Here is a 14,998-nt window from a genome sequence, read left to right on the forward strand (position 1 = left end):
TGAGGGTTCACATCTGTAGCCCAGCAGAAGAATGAGAAGGCAAAAACTAGGTAATGGAAACACAAAATTGTACTGATAAAATCTCCTACTGTAGCAGGCAGTGAATGTGACTTGTATTTGGCAGGGACTGTACAGTTGAAAATGCCACTAAAGCTAAATTAGAAAGCCAAAAGCAATGCAGATTATAAACTTTATCATATACTTTGGGTGAAGTTTCTGGTAGCTAGGGAGCAGGAATACCTTTAAATCACCGAAGCCGCACTACCAACTTGCAAAAAAAAAAAAGGCAAACGGCATAAACTTTAAAAATACATCTGCTTTTGTTACAGCAGGGGCTCTCTGGGCAAAATATAACTTTGCCCAGGGGATTAGATATATAAAAATACAAATTGTTCATGAAAAACCCCCAAAAGTCACCACAATATTGCAATGCATTAAGCCCCAATGCATCAAAAGCAGTCCCCCCCCCACTGGTCTTGATAAAGGGGCATGGTGGAGTCAGCCACACCAGAAACCAAGCTCTTAGCTAGTGACTGGAATCAGATTTTTGCCATATGGAATGCCGCTGCTCGCCAACAATTGGCCATCCTGTAGGTTCACTCTCCTGCTCTGCCAAAACTGGGGGAAAAACTGGCGTGAAAATGGCAAAAGCAGAAAAATGTTGGCTAAGCTCCAAATTACGTCAACGTTTTCGACTTTTTAAAGCTTTTATGCCCCTTTATTGGTGTGAAGGCTTAGATGAATTGGGGCCTTAATTCTAAGAAGCCTTAATATCCCAAATTCAAGGTTGCTCTTCAGGACATTATCTGGGGGCAGCTACTGTCAGATAGTTATTGTGATGCGACTGAGGGCACAATAAGTTTTTATATTAGTCAATCTAACTGCAAAATGTATTCCTATAGGTAACCAGTATAGATGACAAAAATTACACCCCACGTTACTTAGACTTGCAGTTAACAATGTTATTCATTCATCAAAGCTTTCATGCCAGAATTCTGCCGCAAAAGGTTTAACAAGTTGCAAAATTTAGGCACAACTTGGAGTAACGAACTGTACCGAAAGACTGGCGCAACACTACTGTGGTGCCCATTTTTAAAAAGGGTTCTAGGTCTTTCCCAAGTAATGGTAGACCACATCTGCTGTGGGAAAGATGTTCAAGGGGATTGCAAGCAATTATATACAGAAGTATACGATGATAAAATCGTGCTAGCTATCACTTAGGGTATGTTTCCAAGGTCAGTAAATTCTTCGGGTTTAACGCTGCGTACATCCGCAGCGTCAAACTCACAACGTCCAGATGTTACAGCATAGTGGAGGGGATTTAATGAAATCCCATCTCCACAATGCGTTAAAAGATGCAGGGGGCAGACCTGCGTATCCGGACATGCGGAGCGTCTTTACAGACCGCAGCATGTCTATTTACGATGCAGAGACGCTCTGTCCCCACAGCGTAAATTTCCCATTGACTAGCATTAGATGTGGTAAAACCGCAACTGATTATTAGTCACATGCGTAATAACTGCGGAAACGCCGCTTACTACGCATGCGAACTAATCAAGATCAGCTGATTGTGCAAACTGCAGTGCAGGTGACCGCCGGAGAGTTATCTCTGGTGGTCATCTACAAGCTCTGCTACATCTGGATGTCAGGCATCCAGATGTAGCAGAGCTGGACTCGTTGTGGGACACTCGTTATTAACCCCTCTCTGACCTTAGACGTACTATCCCGTCGAGGTGACCTGGGCCTATCTGACCTCGACGGGATAGTACGTCATATGCGATCAGCCGCGTTCACGGGGGTAGCGCGGCCGATCGCAGCCGGGTGTCAGCTGACTATCACAGCTGACATCCGGCACTATGTGCCAGGAGCGGTCATGTACCGCTCCTGGCACATTAACCCCCGGAACACTGCGATCAAATATGATCGCAGCGTTCCGGGGGCATAGGGAAGCATCGTGCAGGGAGGGGCTCTCTGCGTGCTTCCCTGAGACCCTCGAAGCAACGCGATGTGATCGCATTGCTCTGAGGGTCTCCTATCTCCTTCTCCCTGCAGGCCCCGGATCTAAAATGGCTGCGGGGCTGCTTCCGGGTCCTGCAGGGAGGTGGCTTACCAGCGCCTGCTCAGAGCAAGCGCTTGTAAGCCTGCAGCACTGTAAGTCAGATCGCTGATCTGACACAGTGCTGTGCAAAATGTCAGATTACCGATCTGACACTATAATGTGATTTCCCCCCTGGGGCAATGTAAAAAAGTAAAAAAATAAATAAATATTTACGTGTTTAAAAAAAAAAAAAAAAAAAATCCTAAATGAGGGGAAAAAAAAATTGTTCCAATAAATACATTTCTTCATCTAAATAAAAAAAAAAAAAAAAACAATAAAAGTACACACATTTAGTATCACCGCGTCCGTAATGACCCGACCTATAAAACTGTCCCACTAGTTAACCCCTTCAGTGAACACCATCACAAAAAAATAGGCAAAATACAACGCTTTATTACATACCGCCGAACAAAAAGTGGAATAACGCGATAAAAAAAGGATATAAATATCCATAGTACCGCTGAAAATGTCATCTTGTCCCGCAAAAAACGAGCTGCCATACAGCATCATCAGCAAAAAATAAAAAAGTTATAGTCCTCAGAATAAAGCGATGCAAAAATAAAATAGTTTTTATCGTATAAAAGCGCCAAAACATAAAAAAAAAATATATATAAATGAGGTATTGCTGTGATCGTACTGACCTGAAGAATAAAACTGCTTTATCAATTTTACCAAACGCGGAACGGTATAAACGCCCCCCCCCCTCCCCCAAAAGAAATTAATGAATAGCTGGTTTTTGGTCACTTTGCCTCACAAAAATCGGAATAAAAAGTGATCAAAAAATGTTACGTGCTTGAAAATGGTTCCAATGAAAACGTCAACTCGTGCCGCAGAAAACAAGACCTCACATGACTCTGGACCAAAATATGGAAAAATTATAGCTCTCAAAATGTGGAGACGCAAAAACTATTTTTTGCAATAAAAAGCGTCTTTTAGTGTGTGACAGCTGCCAATCGTAAAAATCCGCTAAAAAACCCGCTATAAAAGTAAATCATACCCCCCTCATCACCCCCTTAGTTAGGGAAAAATAATAAAATTTAAAAAATGTATTTATTTCCATTTTCCCATTAGGGTTAGGGCTAGGGTTAGGGTTGGGGCTAGGGTTAGGATTAGGGCTAGGGTTAGGGTTGGGGCTAGAGTTAGGGCTAGGGTTAGGGCTACAGTTGGGGTTGGGGCTAAAGTTAGGGTTTGGATTACATTTAAGGTTGGGATAAGGGTTAGGGGTGTGTTTTGGATTAGGGTTTCAGTTAGATTTGGGGGTTTCCACTGTATAGGCACATCAGGGGCTCTCCAAACGCGACATGGCGTCCGATCTCAATTCCAGCCAATTCTGCGTTGAAAAAGTAAAACAGTGCTCCTTCCATTCCGAGCTCTCCCGTTCGCCCAAACAGTGGTTTACCCCAACATATGGGGTGTCGGCGTACTCAGGACACATTGGACAACAACTTTTGTGGTCTAATTTCTCCTGTTACCCTTGAGAAAATACAAAACTGGGGGCTAAAATATAATTTTTGTGGTAGAAAAAAAGATTTTTTATTTTCACGGCTCTGCGTTATAAACTTCTGTGAAGCACTTGGTGGGTCAAAGTGCTCACCACACATCTAGATAAGTTCCTTAGGGGGTCTACTTTCCAAAATGGTGTCACTTGTGTAGGGTTTCAATGTTTAGGCACATCAGGGGCTCTCCAAATACGACATGGCGTCCTATCTCAATTCCAATCAATTTTGCATTGAAAAGTCAAATGGCGCTCCTTCCCTTCCGTGCTCTGCTGTTCGCCCAAACAGTGGTTCCGTCCACATATGGGGTATCGGCGTACTCCGGACAAATTGCACAACAACTTTTGGGGTCCAATTTCTCCTGTTACCCTTGGTAAAATAAAAGAAATTGGAGCTGAAGTAAAAATTTTTGTGAAAAAAAAAATTAAAAAAAATTAAATGTTCATTTTTTTTTTTTTTTTATTAAACATTCCAAAAATTCCTGTGAAACACCTGAAGGGTTAATAATCTTCTTGAATGTGGTTTTGAGCACCTTGAGGGGTGCAGTTTTTAGAATGGTGTCACACTTGGGTATTTCCTTGGGTATTTCCTATCATAGACCCCTCAAAGTGACTTCAAATGTGATGTGGTCCCTAAAAAAAAAAAAAAAAAAAAAAAAAAAAAAAAAAAAAAAAAAAAAAAAAAAAAAAGGTGTTGTCAAAATGAGAAATTGTTGGTCAACTTTTAACCCTTATAACTCCCTAAAAAAAAAATTTTGGTTCCAAAATTGTACTGATGTAAAGTGGACATGTGGGAAATGTTACTTATGAAGTATTTTGTGTGACATACGGTATGTCTGTGATTTAGGGGCATAAAAATTCAAAGTTGGAAAATTGCGAAATTTTCGCCAAATTTCCTTTTTTTTTTTCACAAATAAACGCAGGTCATATCAAAGAAATTTTACCACTGTCATGAAGTACAATATGTCATGAGAAAACATTGTCAGAATCATCAGGATCCGTTGGAGCGTTCCAGAGTTGTAACCTCATAAAGGGACAGTGGTCAGAATTGTAAACATTGGCCCGGTCATTAACATGCAAACCACCCTTGGGGGTAAAGGGGTTAAGGACTACATCGAAACAGGGAGTATTTGTGTTGGTTTATTTAATGTTTTTTGCAGGAGATCGAGGGATTCGTGGAATTAGCAGAACATCAAAGATGAGAAAACTGTGTGGTGTTTTATTTCAGTAAAATACTTTTTATTGTGGCTGTGTCTTTATTTAACATCGCTGTTCGTAGGAAGGTGAGGACAGCGATGCTAGCGCGGATTGGGAGCAGGGCTCACGTGTTATAACGGTCACACGAGAACCCTGGGAACGAGAATGCTGACCCCACTAGGCCAGCGGTGGCACGGGAGCTGCATATGAGCTTTTTATTTTTTTTATTTTATAGGGGCTAAACATTTAAATCAAGAGTGGGTTGTCCTAGTAGTGAACAACCCCTTTTAAGGCCGGGGTCACACTTACCATATGGAAAACCGGTCTGAGTCTTCCTGCTGAGTCGCACAACTGTTCTCTGTATGGTCATCCGTGTGTAATGCGATGATGAGATTTTCTAGCACGTATGACTTGCATATGGCTTTACATTTCTCACTGCTTTTCCCTATTGAATTTAACCCCTTCCCGACATTTGACGTACTATCCCGTCGAGGTGGGGTGGGCCCGTATGACCGCCGACGGGATAGTACGTCATACGCGATCGGCCGCGCTCACGGGGGGAGCGCGGCCGATCGCGGCCGGGTGTCAGCTGCATATCGCAGCTGACATCCGGCACTATGTGCCAGGAGCGGTCACGGACCGCCCCCGGCACATTAACCCCCGGCACACCGCGATCAAACATGATCGCAGTGTACCGGCGGTATAGGGAAGCATCGCGCAGGGAGGGGGCTCCCTGCGGGCTTCCCTGAGACCCCCGGAGCAACGCGATGTGATCGCGTTGCTCCGAGGGTCTCCTACCTCCTTCCTGGCTGCAGGTCCCGGATCCAAGATGGCCGCGGCATCCGGGTCCTGCAGGGAAGGAGGTGGCTTACCGAGTGTCTGCTCAGAGCAGACACTTGGTAAGCCTGCAGCCCTGCACAGCAGATCGTCGATCTGGCAGAGTGCTGTGCACACTGCCAGATCAATGATCTGTGATGTCCCCCCCTGGGACAAAGTAAAAAAGTTAAAAAAAAATTTTTCCACATGTGTAAAAAAAAAAAAAAAAAAAATCCTAAATAAATAATAAAAAAAAAATATATATTATTCCCATAAATACATTTCTTTATCTAAATAAAAAAAACCAAAACAATAAAAGTACACATATTTAGTATCGCCGCGTCCGTAACGACCCAACCTATAAAACTGCCACACTAGTTAACCCCTTCAGTAAACACCGTAAGAAAAAAAAAAAAAAAACGAGGCAAAAAACAACGCTTTATTACCATACCGCCGAACAAAAAGTGGAATAACACGCGATCAAAAAGACTGATATAAATATCCATGGTACCGCTGAAAACGTCATCTTGTCCCGCAAAAAACAAGCCGCCATACAACATTATCAGCAAAAAAATAAAAAAGTTATAGTCCTGAGAATAAAGCGATACGAAAATAATTATTTTTTCTATATTTTAGTTTTTATCGTATAAAAGCGCCAAAACATAAAAAAATGATATAAATGAGATATCGCTGTAATCGTACTGACCCGAAGAATAAAACTGCTTTATCAATTTTACCAAACGCGGAACGGTATAAACGCCTCCCCCAAAAGAAATTCATGAATAGCTGGTTTTTGGTCATTCTGCCTCACAAAAATTGGAATAAAAAGCGATCAAAAACGGTCACGTGTCCGAAAATGTTACCAATAAAAACGTCAACTCGTCCCGCAAAAAACAAGACCTCACATGACTCTGTGGAGCAAAATGTGGAAAAATTATAGGTCTCAAAATGTGGAGACGCAAAAACTTTTTTGCTATAAAAAGCGTCGCTGGTTTCACACTTGCGTTTTTGTCTGCAGCGTTTTTTGCACAAAAAAACGCATGCGTTTTTTCCCTATATTTAACATTGAAAACGCATGCGGTTTTTTTGTACGCGTTTGGTCGCGTTTTCAAACGCATGCGTTTTTTTTCTGCATGCGTTCATTTTCAGAAATACAACCTGCAGTATTTTCTTGCGTTTTTAAGCACATGCGTTTGTTTGCGTTAAAAACGCATGCATTTAAACACACTGAAAAGCCACCCACCACCATCAAGGTGATAAAGGGATCCAAACCCTAACCCTAACTCTACCCCTAACCTCACCCCTAACCGTTTAATGAACATTTTCTGACAGTCATAGTGCCACGTATTTCAGTGCCACGTATTTCAGTGCCACGTATTTCAGTGCCACGTGTTTCAGTGCCACGTGTTTCAGTGCCACGTATTTCAGTGCCACGTATCACATATTTCAGTGCCACGTATCACGTATTTCAGTGCCACGTATCACGTATTTCAGTGCCACATATTTTAGTACCACGTATTTCAGTGCCACGTATTTCAGTGCCACGTATTTCAGTGCCACGTATTTCAGTGCCACGTATTTCAGTGCCACGTATTTCAGTGCCACGTATCACGTATTTCAGTGCCACGTATTTCAGTGCCACGTATTTCAGTGCCACGTATTTCAGTGCCACGTATTTCAGTGCCACGTATCACGTATTTCAGTGCCACGTGTTTCAGTGCCACGTATTTAAGTGCCACGTATCACGTATTTCAGTGCCACGTATTTCAGTGCCACGTATTTCAGTGCCACGTATCACGTATTTCAGTGCCACGTATTTCAGTGCCACGTATTTCAGTGCCACGTATTTCAGTGCCACGTATTTCAGTGCCACGTATCACATATTTCAGTGCCACGTATTTCAGTGCCACGTATTTCAGTGCCACGTATTTCAGTGCCACGTATTTCAGTGCCACGTATTTCAGTGCCACGTATCACGTATTTCAGTGCCACGTGTTTCAGTGCCACGTATTTAAGTGCCACGTATCACGTATTTCAGTGCCACGTATTTCAGTGCCACGTATTTCAGTGCCACGTATTTCAGTGCCACGTATTTCAGTCACGTTTAGGGTTAGGGTTAGGGGTAGGGTTAGGGTTAGGGCTAGGGTTGGAGGTAAAGTTAGGGTTGGGGCTAAAGTTAGGGTTGGGGCTAAAGTTAGGGTTAGGGTTTGGATTACATTTACGTTTGGATTAGGGTTGGGATTAGAATTATGGGTGTGTCAGGGCTAGGGGTGTGGTTAGGGTTACCGTTGGGATTAGGGTTAGGGGTGTGTTTGGGTTAGGGTTTCAGGTAGAATTGGGGAGTTTCCACTGTCCAGGCACATCAGGGGCTCTACAAGCGCGACATGGCGTCCAATCTCAATTCCAGCCAATTCTGCGTTGAAAAAGTAAAACAGTGCTCCTTCCCTTCCGAGCTCTCCCGTGCGCCCAAAAAGGGGTTTACCCCAACATATGTGTTATCAGCGTACTCGGGACAAATTGAACAACAACTTCTGGGGTCCAAGTTCTCTTGTTATCCTTAGGAAAATAAAAATTTGGGGGGCTAAAAATCATTTTTGTGGGAAAAAAAAGATGTTTTATTTTCACGGCTCTGCGTTATAAACTGTAGTGAAACACTTGGGGGTTCAAAGTTCTCACAACACATCTAGATAAGTTCCTTGGGAGGTCTAGTTTCCAATATGGGGTCACTTGTGGGGGGTTTGTACTGTTTGGGTACATCAGGGGCTCTGCAAATGCAACGTGACGCCTGCAGACCAATCCATTTAAGGCTGCATTCCAAATGGCGCTCCTTCCCTTCCGAGCTCTGTCATGCACCCAAACAGTGGTTCCCCCCCACATATGGGGTATCAGCGTACTCAGGACAAATTGGACAACAACTTTTGGGGTCTAATTTATCCTGTTACCCTTGTGAAAATACAAAACTGGGGGCTAAAAAATCATTTTTGTGAAAAAAAAAAAGAATTTTTATTTTCACGGCTTTGCGCTATAAACTTTAGTGAAACACTTGGGGGTTCAAAGTTCTCAAAACACATCTAGATAAGTTCTTTGGGAGGTCTAGTTTCCAATATGGGGTCACTTGTGGGGGGTTTGTACTGTTTGGGTACATCAGGGGCTCTGCAAATGCAACGTGACGGCTGCTGACCAATCCATTTAAGTCTGCATTCCAAATGGCGCTCCTTCCCTTCCGAGCTCTGTCATGCGCCCAAACAGTGGTTCCCCCCCACATATGGGGTATCAGCGTACTCAGGACAAATTGGAAAACAAATTTTGGGGTCCAATTTATTCTGTTACCCTTGTAAAAATACAAAGCTGGGTGCTAAAAAATCATTTTTGAGAAAAAAAATAAAAATTATTTTCACGGCTCTGCGTTATAATCTGTAGTGAAACACTTGGGGGTTCAAAGCTCTCAAAACACATCTAGATAAGTTCCTTAGGGGGTCTACTTTCCAAAATGGTGTCACTTGTAGGGAGTTTCAATGTTTAGGCACATCAGGGGCTCTCCAAACGCAACATGGCATCCCATCTCAATTCCAGTCAATTTTGCATTGAAAAGTCAAATGGCGCTCCTTCCCTTCCAAGCTCTGCCATGCGCCCAAACAATGGTTTACACCCACATATGGGGTATCAGCGTACTCAGGACAAATTGCACAACATTTTTTGGGGTCCAATTTCTTCTCTTACCCTTGGGAAAATAAAAAATTGGGGGCAAAAAGATCATTTTTGTGAAAAAATATGATTTTTTATTTTTACGGCTCTGCATTATAAACTTCTGTGAAGCACTTGGTGGGTCAAAGTGCTCACCACACATCAAGATAAGTTCCTTAGGGGGTCTACTTTCCAAAATGGTGTCACTTGTAGGGGGTTTCAGTGTTTAGGCACATCAGGGGCTCTCCAAACGCAACATGGCGTCCCATCTCAATTCCAGTCAATTTTGCATTGAAAAGTCAAATGGCGCTCCTTTCCTTCCGAGCTCTGCCATACGCCCAAACAGTGGTTTACCCTCACATATGGGGTATCAGCGTACTCAGGACAAATTGTACAACAACTTTGGGGGTCCATTTTCTCCTGTTACCCTTGGTAAAATAAAACAAATTGGAGCTGAAATAAATTGTGTGTGAAAAAAAGTTAAATGCTCATTTTTATTTAAACATTCAAAAAATTCCTGTGAAACACCTGAAGGGTTAATAAACTTCTTGAATGTGGTTTTGAGCACCTTGAGGGGTGCAGTTTTTAGAATGGTGTCACACTTGAGTATTTTCTATCATATAGACCCCTCAAAATGACTTCAAATGAGATGTGGTCCCTAAAAAAAAATGGTGTTGTAAAAATGAGAAATTGCTGGTCAACTTTTAACCCTTATAACTCCGTCACAAAAAAAAATTTTGGTTCCAAAATTGTACTGATGTAAAGTAGACATGTGGGAAATGTTACTTATTAAGTATTTTGCGTGACATATGTCTGTGATTTAAGGGCATAAAAATTCAAAGTTGGAAAATTGCGAAATTTTCAAAATTTTCGCCAAATATTCGTTTTTTTCACAAATAAATGCAAGTTATATCGAATAAATTTTACCACTAACATGAAGTACAATATGTCACGAGAAAACAATGTCAGAATCGCCAAGATCCGTCAAAGCGTTCCAGAGTTATAGCCTCATAAAGGGACAGTGGTCAGAATTGTAAAAATTGGCCCGGTCATTAACGTGCAAACCACCCTTGGGGGTGAAGGGGTTAATGGCTCAATGGGCTGAAATGAAGAAAATGTGTTTATTTGTCACACTGATGGTCCGTGTGGTGTCCGATGTTGTTTTTTTTTTTTTTTTTTTCTCCCACCCATAGACTTGCATTGGCGAGACTTGGCCGATATACACTTGCACACGGAATACGCCCGAGATGAAAAAAAAACAAAAAACAGTGATGTGAGCTGCCCCATAGACTCAGTGGTCCGAGTGCAATGTAATGTTTTATCGCATAGCACTCGTCCATATTCTACGCTTGTGGTGTTTTTTTTTTGTTTTTTTTTGTAGTTTTTAATTTAATTTTTTTTTTTTTTACATATTTTGCGTAATTTATTTTCTAAATGTTTTGTCTAGTGGATCAGCAATTGGGATTCGGAGGGGAAGATTAGGTCTTCTGGGGCAGGCCATGTCCTTATTTGAGCACACTTCACTTCACTTTTGGGGTAACGTGTTTTTTTTGTTGTTTTTTTTTTTTAAAGGGGTTGTTTAAAAAGTGGAGTAAATGAAAGCCCTTTCCTTTTGCCAAGAGTTTATTTTCAGATGTGATGTATAGGAGCTTTGCAATTTATAATAATAATAATAATAAAAATAATAATAATAATTATTATTATTATTATTTATATAGCACCATTGATTCCATGGTGCTGTACATGAGAAGGGGTTACATACAAATTACAGATTTCCCTTACAGTAAGCAAACTAACAATGACAGACTGATACAGAGGGGCGAGGACCCTGCCCTTGTGGGCTTACATTCTACAGGATGGTGGGGATGGAAACAATAGGTTGAGGGTTGTAGGATCACCGGTGTTGGTGAGGCGTTAGTTTCAGTAGTGGTGAGGAGGCAGCGGGGTCAGTGCAGGCTGCAGGCTTTCCTGAAGAGGTGGGTTTTCAGGTTCCGTCTGAAGGATCTGAATGTGGTTGATATTCGGATGTTTTGGGGCAAAGAATTCCAGAGGATGGGGGATATTCTGGAGAAGTCTTGAAGGCGGTTGGGTGAGGAGCAGATAAGTGTGGAGGAGAGAAGGAGGTCTTGGGAGGACCGGAGATTACGTGAGGAAAGATGTCGGGAGATTAGTTCAGAGGTATAAGGAGGAGACAAGTTATGGATGGCTTTGTAGGTTAGTATAAGTAATTTGAATCGGATACGCTGAGGGAATGGGAGTCGGTGAAGAGATTTGCAGGGGGGGAAGCACAGGAGTAGCGAGGAGAGAGATGAATTAGTCGGGCAGCAGAGTTAAGGATGGACTGGAGAGGTGCAAGGGTGTTAGCAGGGAGGCCACAGAAAAGGATGTTGCAGTAGTCAAGGCGGGAGATGACAAGAGCATGCACAAGCATTTTAGTAGATTGACGGTTGAGGAAAGGACGGATTCTGGAGGTATTTTTGAGCTGGAGGCGACAGGAGGTGGAGAGAGCTTGGATGTGTGGTTTGAAGGACAGGGCAGAGTCAAGGGTTACTCCGAGGCAGCGGACTTCCGGTATGGGGGAAAGCGTGATGTCATTAATTGCGATAGATAGGTCAGGTATGGAAGATCTATGAGATGGAGGAAAGATGAGATGAATCCCATTTTCCAATTCGCTGTCCGATACTGAATCACAGAATTACTGTTTCATGCGGCGGCACGGTCACTAACTGTTCATTTTGGAATACAAACAAATTACTTGACCAGGAGCCAAAATTGACTTTTTTGCAATGCTACATGAAGGTTATTAGACCTCAGATGAAAACAGACAAAACTGTATACAGCTTCTAACAAGTTTCTAGGCTCAGGACTTCTTGATGTCAGGATTTATGTTATTTGATGGATAATGACTGTTTTTCTGTATAGAAACGTAGTTGTTTGTGAGATAATGCCATCTGCATGGGAACATAATTGGTAATAATATATTGCAGGAAGCCATAAGGACAGGTTCTGTTATTAACGCCATTATACCTGGGGAAGCTGCTTATGAATGAATAATCATGTGCGTTCCCTGTGTGTAGCTAATTGGCTTGTATTCAGGCAGAATATACATTTCTGACAAACCTATACAGGGAAGTGTGTGAGGTTTTTTTTTTTGTTTGTTTGTTTGTTTTTTAAGCAGTAGCTTATAGGATAAAAATCTTATCCACTTGGCGGTATTCAGTTCCCTACTTTTTATTTTGGGGTATACAAATAGGAATTTGCAAATTTTCACGTTGTGTGTTTTTTTTTTTTTTTAATATTGTGTATTTTTGTTACCTTTACCTATTGTGGGTGCTATGGTAATCTTATTTCTTTTTGTTGCAGGTTCACCCAAATGAATTGACCAATGGTGTTATAAATGCTGCTTTTATGCTTCTTTTTAAAGATCTTATCAAGTTGTTTGCATGTTATAATGATGGAATAATTAACTTATTGGGTAAGTATGTGTGAATAGTGCAATTAAGCTGTCCTTGGTGTATGGCCACCTTTTGGGGGGACCGTTTTTTGTTTTTAAACTAGTGTGTGTGTGTGTGTGTGTGTATTCTAGGCTGAAAATAATTTTTTGCAATTGTATCACATTAATTAGTTTAATGAGATCTCATTAAATTTTGCACAGTTAAGCCATATGGGCACGCAGGTCATAGGTAGCTGAATAAAATGATGTGATGTCTTATTGCAGACAAGTCCATGTTTTTCTTATAGGTAAATGAGCTGTCGGGATTAGGGCCCAGCCACTGATCTCCCTGAGAATCAGGGGAAGGGGGAATTGCCAGTGTGATGTATAATGGCAGCTCCCTGATCTCCCTGCAGAGCTGTGTGTGATTATAACTGGCACATCTGCAGGTTCTTCTCCAGTTCAGTCAGATAGGGCTGCAATGTTGTTGCAATATCACAGAGCTGTGAGAGCTGCAGCAAATGTGTTTTCAAGAGACAAAGCTGTTCAGTTGTACATGTTGGTTACATGTCTCACACTGGGGGCATTCCATTTTATTTAAAATAATCTCTGAGGCAGATTGTCTGTGAGATCTGTGTGCGGCCTGGAAAGCTCATTTACATGTAAGAAAAACATGGATTTCTCTGGAATAAAAACATCAGATTGCAGATGTCAGTGTTATTTATTCAGCTTCCTATGACCTACATGCCCATATAGATGGCTTAGGAGGGTTGCAGATTCTCTTTATTCTCTTTGTGCTCCTTAAAGGGAACCTGTCACCTGAATTTGGCGGGACCAGTTTTGGGTCATATGGGTGGGGTTTTTGGGTGTTTGATTCACCCTTTCCTTACCGCTTGCCTTGCGCTGGTGTGTACTCCGGAGGACAGAGAATGAACTTCAATCCAATATTGGGGCCAGCATGCAGCCAGCGGGTAAGGAAAGGGTGAATCAAACACCCGAAAACCCCGCCCATATGACCCAAAACTGGTCCCGCCAATTTCAGGTGACAGGTTCCCTTTAACCCCTTCGTGACATGCGCCGTACTAGTACGGCGCTGCCGGCACTGCATTAGTGCCAGCCGCAGTACTAGTACGGCGCCCCGATCACCGCGGTCTCGCGCTGAGCGCCGCGGTGATCGGGTGCGGGTGTCAGCTGTATATGACAGCTGACACCCCGCAGCAACGCCCACGATCGGCGCTGTCGCCGATCGCGGGCATTTAACCCCTCTGATGCCGCTGTCAATAGTGACAGCGGCATAGAGGGGGATCGCGCAGGGACGGGGGCTCCCTGCGCTCTCCCACCGGAGCAGCGCGATGAGATCGCGCTGCTCCGGTGACCTGGAAGGAGTCCCCGGATCCAAGATGGCCGCGGGACTCCTTCCGGGTCATAAGATGACCCTGCTTGCCGGCGTCTGCTGAGAATCCTCATAGCAGGCGCCGGCAAGCCTGTGGAACGTGCCTGTCACATCGGTGATCAGACCGAGTGCTATGCACACGGTCTGATCACCGATCTGTGATGTCCCCTCCTGGGACAAAGTAAAAAAGTTAAAAAAAAAAATTTCCACATGTGTAAAAAAAAAATAAAAAAAAATTCCTAAATAAAGAAAAAAAAAAAAAATATATTCCCATAAATACATTTCTTTATCTAAATAAAAAAAACACCACACAATAAAAGTACACATATTTAGTATCGCCGCGTCCGTAACAACCCCACCTATAAAACTATATCACTAGTTAACCCCTTCAGTGAACACCGTAAAAAAAAAAAAAAAAAAAACGAGGCAAAAAACAACGCTTTATTCTCATACCGCCAAACAAAAAGTGGAATAACACGCGATCAAAAAGACGGATATAAATAACCATGGTACCGCTGAAAACGTCATCTTGTCCCGCAAAAAAAAAGCCGCCATACAGCATCATCAGCAGAAAAATAAAAAAGTTATAGCTCTCAGAATAAAGCGATGCAAAAACAATTATTTTTTATATAAAATAGTTTTTATTGTGTAAAAGCGCCAAAACATAAAAAAATTATATAAATGAGTTATCGCTGTAATCGTACTGACCCGAAGAATAAAACTGCTTTATCCTTTTTACCAAACGCGGAACGGTATAAACGCACCCCCTAAAAGAATTTCAGGAATTGCTGGTTTTTGTTCATTCCGCCTCCCAAAAATCGGAATAAAAAGCGATCAAAAAATGTCATGTACCCGAAAATGGTACCAATAAAAACGTCAACT

At 42.3% G+C, this 14,998-nt stretch overlaps 1 protein-coding gene across 7 annotated transcripts in view; it reads left to right on the forward strand.

The window, feature by feature from the left end:
• SNAP91 (synaptosome associated protein 91) overlaps window positions 1-14,998 on the forward strand; it is a 200,708-nt gene that overhangs the window by 95,779 nt on the left and 89,931 nt on the right. For all 7 annotated transcript variants that reach the window (XR_013221812.1, XR_013221816.1, XR_013221813.1 and 4 more), the window contains exon 7: window positions 12,654-12,765. Coding sequence is in view for 2 of the 7 variants with exons in the window: in XM_077289805.1 (XP_077145920.1) it covers window positions 12,654-12,765 (112 nt within the window). In the remaining 5 variants the exon portion in view is untranslated. The remainder of the gene's footprint in view (window positions 1-12,653; window positions 12,766-14,998) is intronic.

This window comes from Ranitomeya variabilis, chromosome 2, assembly GCF_051348905.1.
Source record: "Ranitomeya variabilis isolate aRanVar5 chromosome 2, aRanVar5.hap1, whole genome shotgun sequence".
Classification (NCBI taxonomy): Eukaryota; Metazoa; Chordata; class Amphibia; order Anura; family Dendrobatidae; genus Ranitomeya; species Ranitomeya variabilis.